Raw genomic sequence first — 16,974 nt, 5'->3', positions numbered from 1 at the left:
GGACTCTATAGAAGAGGTGGAAGTTAGCCAAGCTGACGTCCATCATGGACAACACCTCTCAAACCAGCCCGTCATTGCCCGATCTCGTTGGATCTCACAGGCTAAGCAGGTCTGAGCTTGGTTAATAGTTGGATGAAGACCACTGAGAATTCCAGGTGGTTCCAGTGGTATCCGTCATTGTGTCCTTAGGCAAGACACTTCACCCACATTGCCCAGTATGAATGTAGTGTGTGAGTGAGTGTTGGTGGTGGTCAGAGGGATCAATGGCGCACTATGGCAGCCTTGCTTGTGTTAGTCTGCCCCAGGGCAGCTGTGGCTACAAAAGTAGCTTACCACCACTAAGTGTGGAGTGAAAGAATAATGCCTTGATTCTGTAAAGCGCTTTGAGTGTCTATGATAAAGCGCTATATAAAACCCAATGCATTATTATTATTATTATTATTACCCCCTGCATCAGACTGTGGAGTGTCTGAGCAGCTCTTTCAGACTCATACACCCAGGGTGTAAGAAGGAGCACTACTGCCGGTTATTCCTCCCATCTGTCATAAGAATGTGTAACTTTAGCATAGCCTGAAGTGTTTTATAAATAAATAAATAAAATAAAATATAATAAAAAAAGGGGGTGGTGGCCTCGTGGTTAATGAAGTGGGCTTGTAATCGGAGGGTCACCAGTTCAAATCTCACCTGGGCCAACACTGTGGGATGTTGAGCCCTCAACTGCTCCCCGGGCACCACACCGGGGATGAGTCAAATAAAGGGAACAAATTTCATATACTGTATGTGTGAACATACAGTATATAACAATAAATAAAGGCAAAAGCCCCTGATTTAATGTAATGAATTTATTAATAATGTTCCTCCACAGCCTTACTATGTGCAATATTACTCATCTTCATTGTAAAACCCCACTTACTGCTTATATATAGATATATAATTTATTTTATTTTTTTATGTACTGTTACCTTAACCAATATCTATTATTTATTTTACTTTTTAATTACTCGTTTTATTTCTATTGTATATTTTCTGTATTTGTATTATACTTTCTTGTTTGCTGGCTCTTTGTGTCTTTGGCTGCTGTAACGTGTGAATTTCCCCACTGTGGGATAAAATAATGGATAATTTAATTAATCTAATTAATCTAATTGGAGGTTTTCTTCTACTTTTCTTCAAAAATTAATTGGAGGTAACACGAGCCAGAACCTCGCCTACGTAGTCAAGAAATTGCTTTTAAAATAGTTGCTGCTGAGAAGAAAGCCTTGATTAATCCTACGTAAGAGAAAAAATGGCTTTATAAAGCGCGTGAAAGTTCTTTCAACAAGTGATCATCTGTTGCTGTCCCAGATATGCTTGATTTGAACCTCAAATAAAACAAAGTCAGGGAGCCTATCCCACACTGTGAGGGATATTCTGTGCTGTTTCGTAAGAGGTCTTTGGATTTCTTCTGTTCTCCATGAACCCTTATGTTTGACCCCCTCCTGCCCTCACGGTCTCATGACGACAGTTTATCTCCCTCTTCATCCTGCAGCTCTTTAACCTCTCATGCTTTAGACTACGTAGTCGTTTCCAGAGGCATCTCAGATTCCACTGGTTTGGTAAAACCAACCGTTGGACAGACTCACCTGGCAGATATGTTGCTGTAATGCATGTAGGCAGCCACCACCACTCCTGTTCTGCCCCGGTTGCCCTGTAAAGACATCCAATAACAACCGTAAATGAAACAGAGCAGTCTTTGTCATCCTGGAATCAGAACTACTAAAAAGTGGAATCACAAAAAAAAAAGTTTTTTATTTGCTAAAATAGCTTCATCGAATATATATAATCATCTCATCATGTCATAATACTGTAAATATAACAACTACTTGATTTTATGATTTGGTTGCAAGTATAGTTATTATTAGCATGCTCAGTGCACTATTGTTTAAAAAAATATATAAATATATATATACAGTATATATATTAGTGGTCATTTTATATAATAAAGCTTTCTGTTTGAGGTGTAAATGTGCATTTTTACACGTATTTGAGGTACAGTTTGTTTACTGTCATAAATTGTAGAAAGATTAATGGGAGCTGGCTAAGGCTGTGATTGTCAGTAAACTTATTGACAGCTTTGTTTTTGTTTGTATTTACATTTTTTGTGTGTGAATTGATCAATGAGGCGAACTAACAATGTAAATATTACATCTTTATTTAGTTAAAAATACAATTTAAATAGAAAACTAGAATACATATACATAATGCATTTTTAATTTAAGTCTTTAAGTCTGATGCTATTCAAACACCATCACAGGGCCTACACAGAAGCATAAAATTAATTTAATTAAAATCCCCCTGATGGGTTTTCTTTCTTTCTTTCTTTCTTTCTTTCTTTCTTTCTTTCTTTCTTTCTTTCTTTCTTCATTTATTTAACAGGAAAAATGCAATTCAACATAGATACAAAAGTTTGCAGATGATGTGATGCACACAGTAACTGGGCCTTTCTCCACTAGTCAAAATAATAACATTTTCCAACCCACAAAACAAAGATTGAAAAAAAAAATATTGCACGTACACACGGCTATTTACAAATGGGTAAAATTTTGGTTTTCGTTCAGCCGTAGCTTAAGTCTAAAGGTGAACTTTTAAAATCTGATATTTTATGTTTCCTGTATGTTACATTCATAGGAATCTCTAATGCGTATACTGTGACTTTGTTGGTTTTTTTAAAGACCGTAACCTCAGTTCTACAAATACTGGCACCAGTTTCTTTAATACATCCATTGGATTTGCGTTGTATGGTTTTATTTGTGTGGTTTCCATGCAAAGACATAGATTGCCTTACATTCAAAACCAACATATTTTAAACAGTAATAATGGTATTAGTGTTCAAAAGAGAATTAAAGACACTAAAGTAAAAGTTGAGTTAACCCAATGAGTAAGCGATTCTTAGATGTAGAACTCAAGGAGTGGCCCTTCAATAGTTATTTTTATCTGTGTTTATATAAGAAAAAATAAAACATGTTTTCCAGCATGGGTTTCCATAGCAAGCAACCCTATTATGTCAGACTGGTTTAATTTGACACAATGATCCATCTTTGAAAAAAAGAGGTAACCATGGAGAAAGAGTGTGTTACGGGTTATGAATAAGACAGTTGTTTTAACAGCGCGGAGCCCAGTGGAAATGATTTGTTGATATGCTGAAACCTAAAACGTTCTGCTTCCTCTGTGACCACCACAACCTCCAGGCCTACACTCAGCAGCAACATTACCCAACATCCAAAAATACAGCAGCAAGGCTTGTTTGTAACATCACTGTGGGAACATGGACAAAGCTTCAGGATCCCGTTCCCAGACCGCAGAGTTCACAGTGAAAGATTAGGTGTTACACTTGGCTTCTGAGCTAGTGGTGGATGTGTTTGTGTCTATTTTTAAAAGCTTGATTCATGCATGTTGAAATGTGTGGCTCTGTGTAAGAGCATGTGGTAATATTGCATTCTTAAATGTGACACAACATAGTTCACACATTAACAGGAAGATTACTTTTTCTTGTACTTGTTACAATGACAATAAAGCAAATCTGAATCTGAAGATCCTTGTTTTCAGAGAATAGGCTTGTCGGGTAATACGTTTAAACAAGCAAAATAGTCAAATTTGATGTTTTCTGATTATTATTTTTAATTGTCCAGGCCTGGATTTATCAAAATAGCATCCTGCCTGGACACCTTTGGCCTCTGCTAATTTATGAATTGGAGAGTGGAGAGCTTTGAAAGGAAGATGAATCACTTCCTGTTCAGGTGGCGAGGCGGTCTTTAGAGTCTCAGGAGTCAAAACACCAAGCTGCAGCTATCAATCAGCAGTCTAATGGAAGATTTAGGGGTCACTTGAGCCAAAGAAGTCCTGACATACAGACTCTACCAACATTAAGATCTACTGGTTAGGTTTTGGGGGTCAGAAGGGGAAGAAAATGGAGTACATACTATACGCAGGACTCTGTGGGCCAACAAGAACAAGATTTATCTACGTGGAAACAGGTCGAGGAATGGTCATCCTTGACCAAGTCACCTGGACCCTGAAGATAAGACAGGAAACACCCATTGACACCAGGTCCTATAATGGTGATGTGTCCAGGTTTCACCACAGGTTTTAATTATTAGGAGTGTCCCGATCCGATATTTATATCGGATATCGGTCCGATATCATCTAGAAAACGAATATCGGATTTTATCGGACTGCATCTAAAATCTCCACTATAAGCGCTCCGATAAGTTTTTGTTGTTTTTGTCCCCGCTTTCAGTTGTTCCCACCATATACTGACAGTAAAAAATAACTGACGTTAACTTGAATTGTTGACTATTGTTCTCTGTTTGAGTAACATCATTTGATCAAGCCTTTTCTAACATTCCACAATACAAAATACTGTAAGTCATAAAAGTATGTATGATTCATGCTGATATAGTATCGGATCGAGATCAGTATCGCCTAACACTCGAGGCTGCAATATCGGTATGGTATCGGAAGTGAAAAAGTTGAATCAGGACATCCCTATTTATTTATTTGGTTTTGTGTTAAGGGACATCCCCATTAATTATGACCAATAATTTAATTCTATGGGATTGTTGAGAGCAACATCTACTCTCTACAGCAGGGCAACTCCATTACAACGGGGGCCACAAAAATGTGATCGTATCTGATCCAAGGTCCACATTATCAACATTTGTGTCAGTATTAGAATAATGATTGATCTGAGCAGTAATACATAAATAGTATAAAAGGGTTTGTCTTTTTTTGTCTTTGTGGTTTTGTTGTTTTGTCAGTTTTTAGTCATTAAGAGTGTTTTTGTTATTTTTTGTGTTTTTGTTGTCATTGTGTGTATTTTTCTGTCATATTGTGCATTTATGTTGTCGATTTGAGCGTGTTTGGGGTCGCTTTCTGTATTTTCCTGTCAATTTGTGTTCTTAAGTGGTTGTTGTGTCTGTCTTTGTTGTCATTTTGTGTATTTCATGAATTTTTTGTGCAATTTGCAGTTGATTTGTGTGTTTTTGGGAGTCATTTTGTACATTTTGTTAGGCTTTATATTCCTTCCAACTTTTTTGAAATACAATTTTTAGGGCTTTGGTTGGCTGCACCAAAATTAAACCAAGGGTCACATTTGGCCCCCGGGCCGTCAGTTGCCTATATCTGCTCTACAGGAACACTTCTCCCTCTCAGAGCATGTCTGAACTTCAGTTCTTACCTTGTTGTGTATGACCACTACGTTGTGGATGTCGGCGCTCAGCCACGTATCCATAGCCTTGCAGATGCTGCAGATCTTGTCGAGGGCTGGGGCGTGATGGTCAGGCCAGCCAAAGTCTAACACCTGAGAACGTAACAGGCAGATGTTCAGGCTGCAGGCAGTGGAACACAAAAACAGCTCTAGACTGTCACACAGGAGCGGTTACCTTGGGATTGAGTTGGCTGATGTCATAACGCTTCTCACTGAGGTTGAAGAGCTACGAGAGCACACAAGTGGAAGTTTAAAAAAACAATGAATGTAAAAATAAGTCAATATAAAAACAATCGAATTCTAGCAAATTGCAGTGAAGAGTGAGCAATCGAATCATTTTTAATAACTTCACATTTTGCTGATTGTACATAAAGTCTGTGGAAGACGAGGAGTGCCACAATTAAATAAATAAATACACTGTTCATTTAATTTTCATTACGAAAATTATGCAGTATAAATATTTCACTATTTATCTATTTATTCATTTCATGGGCTGGTGTTGCAGCACTTCATGAATTAATTTTATCTGTTAAACTCACTCATCAAAGTCTGTGGGGGCGGGGTTATCATCAATCAAGCCAAATCTATTGTTCATACACATCCTCTCAATGGAGGAAAAAACAAACAAAATGAATTCATGAAGTGCTGCAATACCAGCCCATGAAATAAATAAATAGTGAAATATTTATACTTCATATTTTTCAGAATGAAAATGAAATTATTAATATTCGTACATTTAATTAGTTATTGACACTTTAAACCAATTAATAATGTATTTATTTATTTAATTGTGGCACGTCCTCCATACAATTCACCATCCTGAATGAGTTCAAATGAAGACTTTTGGAACCATACCAGGTAATTGTGGCCATGCTTGGAGCGCAGCATGGAGGCAACCTCGCTCAGGTTGGCTGAATAGCTCTGCTCCTCCACGCTGCTGGGGAAGGAGACGGAGATGATCCTCTCGGTGATGTAGATCAGGTCCAGCTCGTAGCTCTCCTCCAGAGCATGAAGCAGACTCACGCTCCTGCAGCATAATGAAGAAGTGACCTTCAAAGCTGTACAAGCAGTAAGCAGTGAATACTGTACAAACCGAGTTATATAAGATTATTGTCTGAAGGTGTTTAATACCCTGAAGTAATGAAGGACATGTGCTCTACTGGTCTTAAGTTGTGTAGCATTGTACATTAGTATTGCACTGGCCTGTAAGGAAAATAAGTCTTTGAACCCCAATCCTGTTCATCTGGAATTGGTATAATCTCCCCCAGTTTACATTGGTTTTCTCATGAATGGATAGATAATCCTTGTTGCCTCCAACCAACCATTTACCTTCAAACTAATAAAACTTTATTACACTTTACTAACATTAAACCCCAAGTTTAAGAGCTACTGCTGAAAATCAGCACAACCAAGACCTTTTTCCTCACCTCAGCTTGTGAAAAAAGGTCATATTTCTCGTTTCAAATTGGCCTCTGAGGAAAGTCTGGGAGAGAAATCACTTCAGCCTGCTCTTGACCTTAACTCAATCTCCTCACTGTATATTATTCATCACCAAACAAGATGGAGACATTGGGGTTATCAGCCACAGCTTTGCTTTACTGCTGCAGGTGCATTGTAATGAATGTAGTAATATTACAAAAGTTTGATATTTGGTCTCCAGCCTGTTCTGGTCCTTTATAACCTTTGAGTGATGATGCAGGATTTCTAATAACGTGTGTGTGTGTGTGTGTGTGTGTGTGTGTGTGTGTGTGTGTGTGTGTGTGTGTGTGTGTGTGTGTGTGTGTGTGTGTGTAGGTGTGTGTGTGTGTGTGTGTGAAGCCTTTGCTTTCTATAAAACGGAACACATGTGTTACTGTATCATAAAAGCAATCGCACGTCAACCACACAACTGCCACAATCTGAGTGTCTGCGTATATGAACAACAAACATAAAACAGTACCTGGATGGTCTGCGCCTCGACTCCATGCTCTTTGAGGACTTTGTCGAGCCCTGCAACACCAAAAGACTTGTCAGAAATGTTGTTGCATGCATGTGTCCCTCATGCTTTTTGTCTGAGCTTTCAAAAATAAAAATAAAAGCAATCTTTTGTAGAATGTTTTACATTCCCTACATCCAGATGGATATCTAATGTGGCTTCCTGGTTGATGGTGTTGATTAATGATTGGGTGTTTCCCAAAATTAAAGCCAAGTTGACTCTTAGAACTGGGATTATTAAGACTTTGGCAAACTGCTAATGGATGCTCACTCAGATGAAGTCATCTTACACTGAGGGAGCACACGCAACTACATTGATAAAATGAAAAACTGAAAATCACTGAAGAGAAATCATTTAAACATGTGTATACTACCTATATAAAAACAGAGTGCTCATTGTGCAAAGTCATTGCATCAAACACTGAGGTTTTGGCTGAGACTACAGATTGCAGTCAACCGTCAACAGGTGCTAGTTGTTATAGGAGGGGGTGTGGCCAACAGTGGTGGTCCATGACCATAACTGCCTCCAAAACGTTAACGGCCTTTATCTCAGCCAGACGCAAAATTTGATTGTAATCGCCGAGTTTTAACCCATAGACGGCAGTTACTTGCACGTTTACAACGAAATATGTCAAATTGAAATACTTTCACTAAAATGTCAAGAGTCGGACAAGAATCAATTAACAACACTGTATTTGTTTTTAGATTACAGCGGTTTTGGGGTTCAGTTAGTCTTTAAGCTACAAAGTAAATATGTACATAATTATACTCTTAAACCTTTCATACTCTGGAACATATTCATACTGAAATACTTTTTAACACATTGGCTAAAGGACAGAGTTTGAGAGCTCTGATGAAGGCTGAAGTATCAACCGAAATTGCCAAAAAGAAGCAAGGCAAGAAGGATACCCTTATCAAACAATAGTTCTTGTTGGGAAAAAGTTTTAGAATTTAATTCATTAATGGACTTTAAAGTCCTTCATTTTATTGAACTTGCTCAGAGACAACTAAGGTAAAGTAGTGAGTAAAAAAAAACCTTCCATGTAGTCATAGATTTGTCACTGACTCCATCAGCCAAACAATATTTGTCGACTCTTGGAAAATATCATAAGAACAGATAACTTCAAGATACACAAAAGAGTATTATTGGAATTTAGCACCAATAAGTGTTGGGCCTCATAATATAAGAACAATAAGCCAATACATTCTGAGCCATCACAAGTATACTAAACATGTTAAAATGGTAAATCATAACTTTGTTACATCAATATTTAAATTATTCATCCATTTATCCATTCATTCATTTGGATCAGACACAGTAAGCCAAGTAAGGGATGTGACATTTAGAAGAGTTTATTTATTCAACCTTCATTACCCAGTAAAACTGGTGCCCTGTCCAGTGTATACCCTCGCCTAACGCCCTGAAGAACGCTGGAGATAGGCACCAGCAGACCCCCGAGACCCTGAAAAGGAGTAAGTGAGTCATAAAATGGATGGATAGATGGAAACCAGGAATATCCCTACAACAGGGTACTGGCTGAGACACTTTTATCTACATGTCCTAAAACTTTAAAAATATAAATATACATCTTCCTTGTCCTTGAGTTATCACAGCAGAGCTGAGCTGAGCTTTCACTGTAATAGCATAAAAAGGGCGATCGTGGCTCAAGTGGTAAAGGGGTCGTCATCTGATCGAGAAGTTGGAGGGTTCGATCCCAGTCTATACCTGTCTATGTGCCGAAGCGTCCTTGGGCAAGACACTGAATCCTAAGTTGCTCCCAGTGGTTGACTAGTGTGAATGAGCTGATATGTAAAGCGCTATATAAATCAAGTCCATTTACCATTTACCAACAAGCCTTCGGCATGGCAAACGCTACAATTCCTTAAAAATTGTATAATTAGCGTCTACATTAGTGATACTCAACATACGTGAGACTGACAAGCAATCAAACAATATCTTAGGAACCCAGTTTGTTTGGTTAAACCTATCTTGGTAATGTTAAATTGAGCCTGATAGTGAATTCAAAAATGTGTTTTTCTCCAGTCAAGTGATGTAATGAGTTAACATGATATAATGAGAAACAATAGAACAGCTCTCTATTTTGAATGACTGCCAAAAATCCCCTGAACATCACCTCAGGGTCAGATTGTGTAGCAGCAGGTAAGATGTATCACTCCTGTGGGAGTAGCTTCTCATGCTTCCTCAGACTGAAGCAGAAGCAGGAGGAGCAAGTGTGGCTGAAGGTGATTGACTGTGTTTTGCTCCACGAGGCACAGCCTCCACTGGTTTCCCCTCCAGCCCGAACAAGAGGTCATAGGGCACGAGGGCCTGGTTATTTCTCTGCAATGTTTGGGTCACATGTGCATAGGAGGGGCTCTGCTATCCATCATCATCCATTAGATCAGACTGGTTGGCTAAACACCAGTCCCAGCCTGATCTGCTCCATTAACAGCTATTAATGCATAAAGTCTTAACGACACAACATTTCAGCTAACAACAGCAATAATTGCTGCCATGTTTTGTGTGTCTTGCACATAACAATTCTTTGTTTACTGGACAATGAGCTACTATTGCTTACAGCTGTAGCAGTGGAAAGCAATGTGGGAATTTGATCTGATCAGATCACAATTAGAGTTACACCATCTGCTTTGCAAGAATCTTGATTTCAATCTGATTGGCTTAGTTTTTCAATCAGAAGTGGTTCCATGAGACGTATTGGATAAAAAAAACCCAACATGAAATATATTTGGTTGGTGGTCATCCATTTTCTCTTGCATACAAATCACGTAACCGATATTATGTACAAATAAATTTCAATTATTTATGCGCGTTGACCTTTACAGTTGAAAAAGGCCAACTGAGGACAGCTGAAGCACTAATTTCCATCCATTAAGGTTCTACTTCTTCTGAATGAAGTAATGGAGAAAGTGTTTTTGCTAAAGGCAATGTAAACAACAGTATACTCTTGTAAAATGCTTTCACATAAATAGAGCAAATTACCAGGCCAGTAAAGGTAAAGTTTTTCCATACACGTGTTACATCAGTGACACCAGAGGTGATTGTTTTCAACTCTTCTCACTTTACCATCTTAACTGCAATGAATGGGGCTTTAATATGGTTCAGCCTCAGGGTCTGAACAAGAGACACATACAGGGCTAATTAAGTATATAACAAGTTTCTCACAGCTAATTTTCTTTATGACATATAGTGGGTTATCCCAGGTCATATTGTTGACTTTGGGATGGGACCGAGATAATTGTTGAACCTCTAATATGCTGCTTTGTAGATCATGAAGAGTAGCAATAAATGTCATCAGTGAAAGTGAAAGAAAAACGGTTTTGGGTGTTGTTTCCAGAAAACTACAATACTGACGGAAGACTTTCACAATGAGAAAACACATAACATGTTTAAAATTGTAATTATAAACAGTTAAATAGATGAGCCTTTTTTAAGAATTTACTGATCAAAAAGTTTTTGTTTTCATATTGGCAAACTCATGATAACATGTTTGAAGCTTAATGTTGAGAGTCAGGGTAAAATGGTCAGTAAAAAATCACACCTGTGCTGCATGATTCTGGCTTGTCGAGCCAAACCACACAATGGAGAATTTATATGCCATCTTTTACTTGTATTTGTGTTCATAAACACAGCAGCAGTTTCTTTGTTAAAGCACCTAAGAGAAGCTTATAATGCAGTGCTGGGACTCAGGGGAACCTATTAACTGTTGGGAGAGCTGTTACACTTTCCATTAATTACATTTTAAATTAACGTTAAGCTTTATGAACCAGTTTCTTCAAGGTTTAACTATTAACGAAACCCACACCGGGAAAGATTTGGACCAAGAGCCATCAATGTCAAGTGTGCAACTTCTGCCCTAAAGAATATGTAAATGTCACACCAAAGTTAAGAAAAAAAAATGTTATTTAATGTACTATTGGGGTTCATAAACAGAGCAGCCCATATACCTGAGTGTTGGTTCTGCTTCATTATGTTAATATGAAATAGCAAAGTACTGTACAGTAAAAGCCCAAACACTGCAGAGCCCTTAGACCTGTAAGAAAGAGATAATTACTGTAAACCAACTAATACTCAACCCGTACACCAAACGCCCGCCAAGATTTCAAATAAATCCAGAGTTGTAAGAATTGGTCTGACTTTTAAGTAACAAACCCACTGAAGAAAACTGTAAAGCTACTTTGTTCTTCTTTGACTTGTCTTGAAAAGACGAAGAACTTACAAAACACATTCACATTCTCCTTCACCAACACAAACAAACAAGATGATGGAGTATCAACCTAACAGGGGCGGTTTATTTGGACAACCCCTGTGTTTTACCCTTCATCCTACACCCTCAGAGTTCATATGAAACTGTTCCCAACCGAGGTGACACAAACCAAATCCCACCATTATCTTATTCTCTGTTTGTAATTGCTTCAGCATGTTGCTAGGGGTTATAAAGTGCAGTGAGTTGCCAGAAGAGGACTGAGATGAATGAGTCAGGTAACGGCACAAAGAAGAAGCTTCAGAGGCGCAGAGCATGACAGAGGGCAAGAATGCTTGTATTGAGTGGTGCTGTGGGACCTATCGTGCATTAGGGTTAGAAAATTCTCTTAACTCCATAGATTGAGGGGGGCCAGCTTTAGGTTACGAGAGTGTTGCTACTAAATGGATGCCAACAAATGACACACTGCCACAAGCGTGCAAACAAAGACCTCTAAATTAAAGACTGCGGGACAGATTTTAGAGGCTGGCGTTTGCCTTGTGCTGCAAAGATGGTAGCTATTTCATTGTTTTTGCACCGAATTGCCATACATTTGTGTGCAGTGGCTTCTATAAAGCGTAAGAAAGTTAAAAAAAAGGCAAAAAATATGGGCACATAAAAGCATTTGAGGAAGCCACACTCTGTTTAAGACACAAACTTTCACTGTGGTCACATTGATTTGGTTTGTCTGAGGGAAACCAGAGGACAACAACACACAAGTAAAATGAAAGTCAACAGAAGACTTTCATTGTTTTATGCCAAGATAGAGCTGTTGGATCATCATGCACTGATCTGAATTAAATCAATTGGGTTTTTTTTGGGTCAATTTTTTAGCTCACTTGAGGGAGGAGGAGGGACGAGGTGGGGGCTAGGGTAGTGGTTGAGCAGAAGGGGTGGGAACTGGCGTGGGGGTCCTTTAGGCTCTGTTTTCAGATGAAAACCATCTGGAAGGTTGACTTTACAAGCAGGCCATACAAATTAACCATCTGAGAATGAGCGAGGGAGCGAGGACGGAGGGAGGAAGGGCAGAACACACTGGGGACTGGTAAAAGTATGAGAAAAAAGCAGTTCTGTAACAAAGACATAAAAAAGATGCATAAGTGAAGAAAGTCACAAGATTGGCATTTTGGTTTTGGCAAACCTATCCATCGGTCTATAGAAGCCTCCATCATGTCCTACCTTCCTGAAAAGGTAGCCTGTACTCCATCGCCATGCCCCCCTCAGAGAGGAGAGTCGCCTTCTTAAAGACCCTCCTCGGTTCATCTCCTGAGGTATCCTCTGTCTGCTTCTGATGGCTTTGAGTGAAAAGCCTCCTCTGTGAAGCCTATTCCTTCTCCTCTGGCAGCAGAAGAAAAAAAGGACCCTAAGGCTCTATTTTGGGGAGCCGCCGAGGGTCACCACATCCTCCAGCTATAGGACCAGGACTGCACAGCGCTCCTCGAATCCTCCGTCTGTTGTTCTTCTGGTTCTTTCCCTCTTTCCTTCTCTCTGTCTGTGTCTTGGCCACCATCCCCCTCCCACTTTGCCTCCCATCACGTTATCTCTCCACCTCATATTAAACTTTTCCCTTCCTCCTTCCTTTCCTCCCTCCTCATGTGTGTACTGATTTAAATTACTTCCCCTTGTTTAAACTAAAGTAGAGAAGTATGGTACTGTATGTTTGTCCACATGAATACAACTGATCACCTGGATGAACCCACTCACCACTTTGTGTGTCAACACATTGAAGGACAATAAACTAAAAAGTTAAAACAAAGTGCAATTGCAATGTTGTTTTAATCGAAATACCAAAATAAAAAATAATTAAGGGCAAACAGAATCAGAGGAAGTTCAAACTGATGCAATGAAGCAGCTGAGCCCGATGGAGTCATAAGACGAATCTTGCTCAGGGCGATAAAGCGTGGCTAAACATCCACCAGATGATTTGCCAACCACAGCAAATGCCCATGAGCAGAGAGCAGCTGTAGCTACTCACACACTCATTTACACACTGTATTAAAAACATAGGCTTAATCCAACACACACGATTTGGGTTCATTTTAATCTGCAGTTTTCAGGTAAAATGCAAACCACATATCATAAGATTTTAATCCAATGTAGAACAATAACTGTGTAGTAGCAGAAAAATGCCAACAAAAACAAGAGAAACATTTATTTTAAGTCTTTGTGGGAGAGTGGGCACTTAGCTTTGGGTGGTAACTTTAAAAATGGTAACACTATCCGTCTTTTCTTCTACAAACACAACTCACAGGAAGTGGTGTCACAAAGTCCAAAGCAAACTCACGTACTAAAATAAGAAGACAAAAGTCCCTGGCTTTGACTGCATAGTTTCACAAACATTTAACAATATGTTTGTATTGTAGTGAGGAGCCAGAAATATTTATGGTTACTGTTTTTCTCTCACATTCTTTTTACATAAGCTGACTGGAAGCACCTCCAAGCACATGACTCTACAAAGTATATGAAATGTTGCTAAATAAAGAAGTGATGAAGTTACTAATAAGTTAGATAGATAAATCAATTGGTGAAATCAATTTATCCATCCATCTATCGTAAAGCTTGTTCAACTAAATTTCCAAGCAACTTCTATCATAACTACTAAACTGCAATGTATTTGTGCGGGTTAAGTCATATAAGGATATTTTCATCAGTAGCTGTGTTTCCATTACAGTTTTACGTACAATAAAAGCAATATTTCTTCAGTTTCTACAAAGTATAATTGCGCTTTCAATGTGTTTCCAGTGAAGATTGTTTTGGGCAGGACCCTCATAACTCCCATAAAATCTCATCCAGCCAGGCTTCTCTGCAGGAAGATGGACGCTCAAAACCTTCTTATAACACTCTGCATTCCTTTGTTGTTTCACGTCTAATGTGGCAGTATCAATTGTTGATTATAATGCTAAGAAATGTCTTGGCCTCAGTATTCTACCGCGCCGTTTTCGCTGAAAGAAGTGGTCATGTGACCAGGTACGTCTATATGTGGAAAAATTGTTTCTATCCATTTCAATATTGAAATGTCTGAATAACCTCTTTATGAAAACCTAAAAACATTTTAGCTTCAGATTTGAGCGTTTTTTCCTAAATTCAGATGTTTCCACTACCAGTTTTTATTGTGCTATTTAGGTTTTGCACATTTCCAAGGGTAATGGAAACGGCGCTAATGACTCTTACCTCTGTATATTAGAAAAAAAGGGGAAAAAAGGATGCTTGTTATACAACACATCTACTGAGAGCAAACAAGCTATCAATGAGGAAACAAAGCCAAGGCGAGTGTTGAAGATTCAGTATTTAAACTGATCAAAGGTGGACAAAGTACTTAGCAAAGTAGCAAATATTCACCTCAGTAAAAGTTGTGAAGTATTTGCATAAAAAAATAAAATATTCATCATCACAAATGTAGTTGAGAAACTGATGCAAAATTGTTACATGTTTATAGCTCTACAAGGGGCCTATTCTCCCGTCTGGATTTAGGCGCTTTTTTACGCACCTGCAGTTACGCGCTTCTCTCCTGCGTGTATTCTCCAGTTCAGGCTGCTGACACTGCCACCACACATTAGTAGACCAAAAGTGCATAGTGTGTTAATGAAGGCGGTCTGAAGCAAAGGAGGCGGACTGGGGCATAAAGTACATTTTTGGGGCTGTCTAGAAATTATGAAACATGGAGTTTTCCCAACGCCTGTAAATGTCATTGGATCATTGATCATATTATTGGAGTGTGAGAATCGGCCAAATTCTTCTGTCGGAGTCACAGTTAAAATCTCTCCTTTTTTCCCTCTCATACTAACGTTTGTTTGTGTGGAAAGCCTGATTTTATGAACTTCTTCCATTCCTGCATTCAGAAATGATCAGCGCATCATCATCAACACCTGCTCTAAAGTAAAGCGTGACTGAGTGTGACGCGCTGCAGGTTTGAGGAAATAATCCCGCAGAGCATCCTGCTTTAATACAAAGGAGACAGATATGTTCGCAGCGAAACAGAACCATTGGCATCCTATATAATACTTTTAAATATAAATTGTTTTATGCCTTATGGAGCTGATGTGAGAGAGTCTGATTGAAATTAGTGTAGGAACAGTTTCTGGGATCCATCATCTCATGCATGACAGCTTGTTTCACTTATTATTTACTCTGTAGTGGATCAAACTGTGGCTTTACAATGGACATAGTATGAAAATAGTTGGACATCAGTGTGACCAACGTGGACAGAAGCCTGGTGTCTGTCAGAATTTGTATTAATCGAGCAGCAGCATCTGAGGCGCAACTCGGGTGCGCACAGCTGATCAGCTCCACGAGGCAGCACCTACCGTGTCTGCAGAAAAAAGTCTAGAACCGGTAAATGTGAACATATTATTAGAAATGCTGATGGTCAATCCTTTGGCGTGCTTGTGTGACTCCCCCCACCCCCATGACAGCGCGACAGTGTTACTTTGGATAGATTCTCTCCGGGAGTCTCTTCTGAAATATTATGGGTCCGTGCGGCATAAATTGTAACTAAGTCCAATCTTCTCGTGCATTATAATGTTTTACCTTATCGGGGTGCTGCACTTATTCCAGGTTCAGAAGAGCGTAAGAGGAAAAGAACTTAAGCAGACGAGAGAATACGCGCAAGGCCAGATTTAAATGGGAGCCTCATCACAGTTTTGAAACCAAATCAACCAACTCTCTAACCCCCAATTTCCACTTGATATGGTTCCGCTGACGCATCAATCAGCACAGAGCAAATAAAGCTAAACAGGAAGTTAAGTACATACTCCACAATAAAATGTTCGGTTACTTTTCAAAATAAAACACTTCAGATTATATTTCAAGTAATTACATCACCAAAATGTCATAATGTGTAAAAACAAAATCACATTCACTATATTGTTTCCTCTCATACTGTAAATGCACTGTAAACTGCAGCAACTTTGATTTAGTTCATGTTTTACTGGTGCAGTTTTATCTCTTCTCTGTTGGCTGTTGATAAAAAATGTGTGTATGACAAATCCAGAGAGTCCAACCTTCTTGTTCTCCTTCGTTAAGAACACTGACCTGTTTATCTGTTTATTGTTGTGTTTATAACACATAGCTTTAACTGTGTTCTCACGTGTTAATATAAATATTATGAGAACTCCTCGTGACGTCACAGTCGTCCAACCGGAGTACACCGTGGTGCACTCAAAACGCAACCGGTGGGGATTACCGGACGGCGGACAGCGGTGAAAAACCGGATCGGTGCCGTGGCGCAGCGGAGACGTATCCAGTGGAAACCCCCAGTTATTCAAGGAATGAAAAAAATATTAACTCAATAAGCTCAGCATGTCACCAATAAAGATGAGAAATCTTAGTTAACTAACTCAGCTGCAATAACCAACAAATACAACTGTTTTATGATGCCAAGAAAAGAAATCTAACCCACAACGGTTTTATAATCACAAAAAACATATTTTGATTACTTTTAACAAACACTTGCGTGTCACAATGTATATTTAACAAAGTTTAGCTAACCAGTCA

General features: G+C 38.9%; 1 protein-coding gene across 14 annotated transcripts in view; it reads right to left on the bottom strand.

Annotated features, from left to right (window-relative positions):
* The window catches only part of tns1b (tensin 1b), a 248,990-nt gene that overhangs the window by 59,634 nt on the left and 172,382 nt on the right, over positions 1–16,974 (bottom strand). For all 14 annotated transcript variants that reach the window (XM_028436798.1, XM_028436793.1, XM_028436791.1 and 11 more), the window contains 5 exons: positions 7,185–7,234; positions 6,101–6,272; positions 5,421–5,471; positions 5,216–5,338; positions 1,623–1,687 (listed from right to left, as the gene is read on the bottom strand). In XM_028436798.1, coding sequence (XP_028292599.1) covers positions 1,623–1,687; positions 5,216–5,338; positions 5,421–5,471; positions 6,101–6,272; positions 7,185–7,234 — 461 coding nt within the window. The remainder of the gene's footprint in view (positions 1–1,622; positions 1,688–5,215; positions 5,339–5,420; positions 5,472–6,100; positions 6,273–7,184; positions 7,235–16,974) is intronic.

This window comes from Gouania willdenowi, chromosome 21 (assembly GCF_900634775.1).
Source record: "Gouania willdenowi chromosome 21, fGouWil2.1, whole genome shotgun sequence".
In the NCBI taxonomy this organism is placed as follows: domain Eukaryota; kingdom Metazoa; phylum Chordata; class Actinopteri; order Blenniiformes; family Gobiesocidae; genus Gouania; species Gouania willdenowi.
The sequence above is the reverse complement of the archived record's forward strand: the minus strand, read 5'-3'. Positions and strand labels throughout refer to the sequence as shown.